At 73.6% G+C, this 1,214-nt stretch overlaps 1 protein-coding gene across 1 annotated transcript in view; it reads right to left on the bottom strand.

Moving 5' to 3' along the window:
* Window positions 1-1,214, bottom strand: part of CHLRE_26g756897v5 (uncharacterized protein) — a 10,602-nt gene that overhangs the window by 6,543 nt on the left and 2,845 nt on the right. The window contains exon 6 of the mRNA XM_043072978.1: window positions 7-812. Within this exon, the coding sequence (XP_042914098.1) occupies window positions 7-812 (806 nt within the window). The remainder of the gene's footprint in view (window positions 1-6; window positions 813-1,214) is intronic.

Raw genomic sequence — 1,214 nt, 5'->3', positions numbered from 1 at the left:
TCGTACCGTCCCCCGCCGGCGGCGGCGGCGGCGGCGGCGCCGGTGGCTGTAGCAGGCCGGCCTGCGGCGCCGGCGGCCGGCCGGGCATGGGCAGTAGCAGCGCCACCGCCGGGGCTAACCGTGAGGCCGCCGAAGAGCAGGCTGGGCGAGCGCGGCTGCTGCGGCTGTAGCTGCTGCTGCTGCTGCTGCTGCGGCGGCTCGCTACCTTGCCGCCGCCCGTAGCCGCCGCCGCCGCCGCCACCGCCGCCGGGCGCCGTCGTCAGCCCGGGCTCGGAGCGGCGGCCGCCCCCGCCTCCGCCGCCGCCGCCCCCGCCTGCTGCTGCTGCTCCTGCCACCCGGCCCCGGCGCGGCTCCCGCTGCTGCTCCTCCCCGCGCTGCTCCTCCCCACGCTGCTGCTGCTGCTGCTGCTGCTGGCCCCGGTGGTGGCGGTGCGCTGCTGCTGCTGCTGCTGCTGCGGCGGCGGCGGCGGCGGGGTGCTCGTCAGAGGTGTAGCCGTCACCCTCGCGCACCCGCGGCTGCGAGTAGTGCGACGGCCGTGGTCCGGTCGCCGCCGCCGCCGCCTGTGGCTGCGGCTGTGGCTGCCGCGCCTGCCCCTGTGGCCCCTGCGGCCCCTGTGACCCCTGTGGCCCCTGCTGGACGGGACTGAGGCCGGGCGCGTGGGAGCCCCTGCCGCCACCACCGCCACCACCGCCGCCGCCTCTGCTGCCGCCGCCGCCGCCTCTCTCGCCTCTCTCGCCTCTCTCGCCGCCGCCGCCGGGGCTGGCAGTGGCGGCGGCGGCGGCGGTCAGTGATTCGTACATGGCTTGCTCCAGCTGTGTAGGGGTGGTGGGTGGGGGTTACATTCATGATTATTTAAGAAGTGAAGGCGTAGCCAGGTACAGTAGCGTGGGGGTGTGGGGTGATGGTGGTGGGAGGGGGGGTTGCAAAGATGGTTGGACGGGTTTTACATACACAAACACACACGTGCCTGTCCCCTACCGTTCCGTCACCTTCTCCCTCCCTCTCCCCCATCCCTCCAATGCCCTACCCCCCTTGCCCCACACCTCCCTGCCTCTCGCCCCCCCCCCACCCCCACCCCTGCCCGCCGCACCATGAGGTCACACACGCACACACACACACACACACACACATACACACACACACACACACACACACACACACACACACAACACCCCCCTTGCCCCACACCTCCCTGCCCCACCCCCCCCCCCCTC

The sequence above is a fragment of the Chlamydomonas reinhardtii genome (assembly GCF_000002595.2).
Source record: "Chlamydomonas reinhardtii strain CC-503 cw92 mt+ unplaced genomic scaffold scaffold_26, whole genome shotgun sequence".
Lineage (NCBI taxonomy): Eukaryota > Viridiplantae > Chlorophyta > Chlorophyceae > Chlamydomonadales > Chlamydomonadaceae > Chlamydomonas > Chlamydomonas reinhardtii.
Note: the sequence above shows the minus strand (reverse complement) of the source record. Positions and strands in the feature narration are given on the sequence as shown.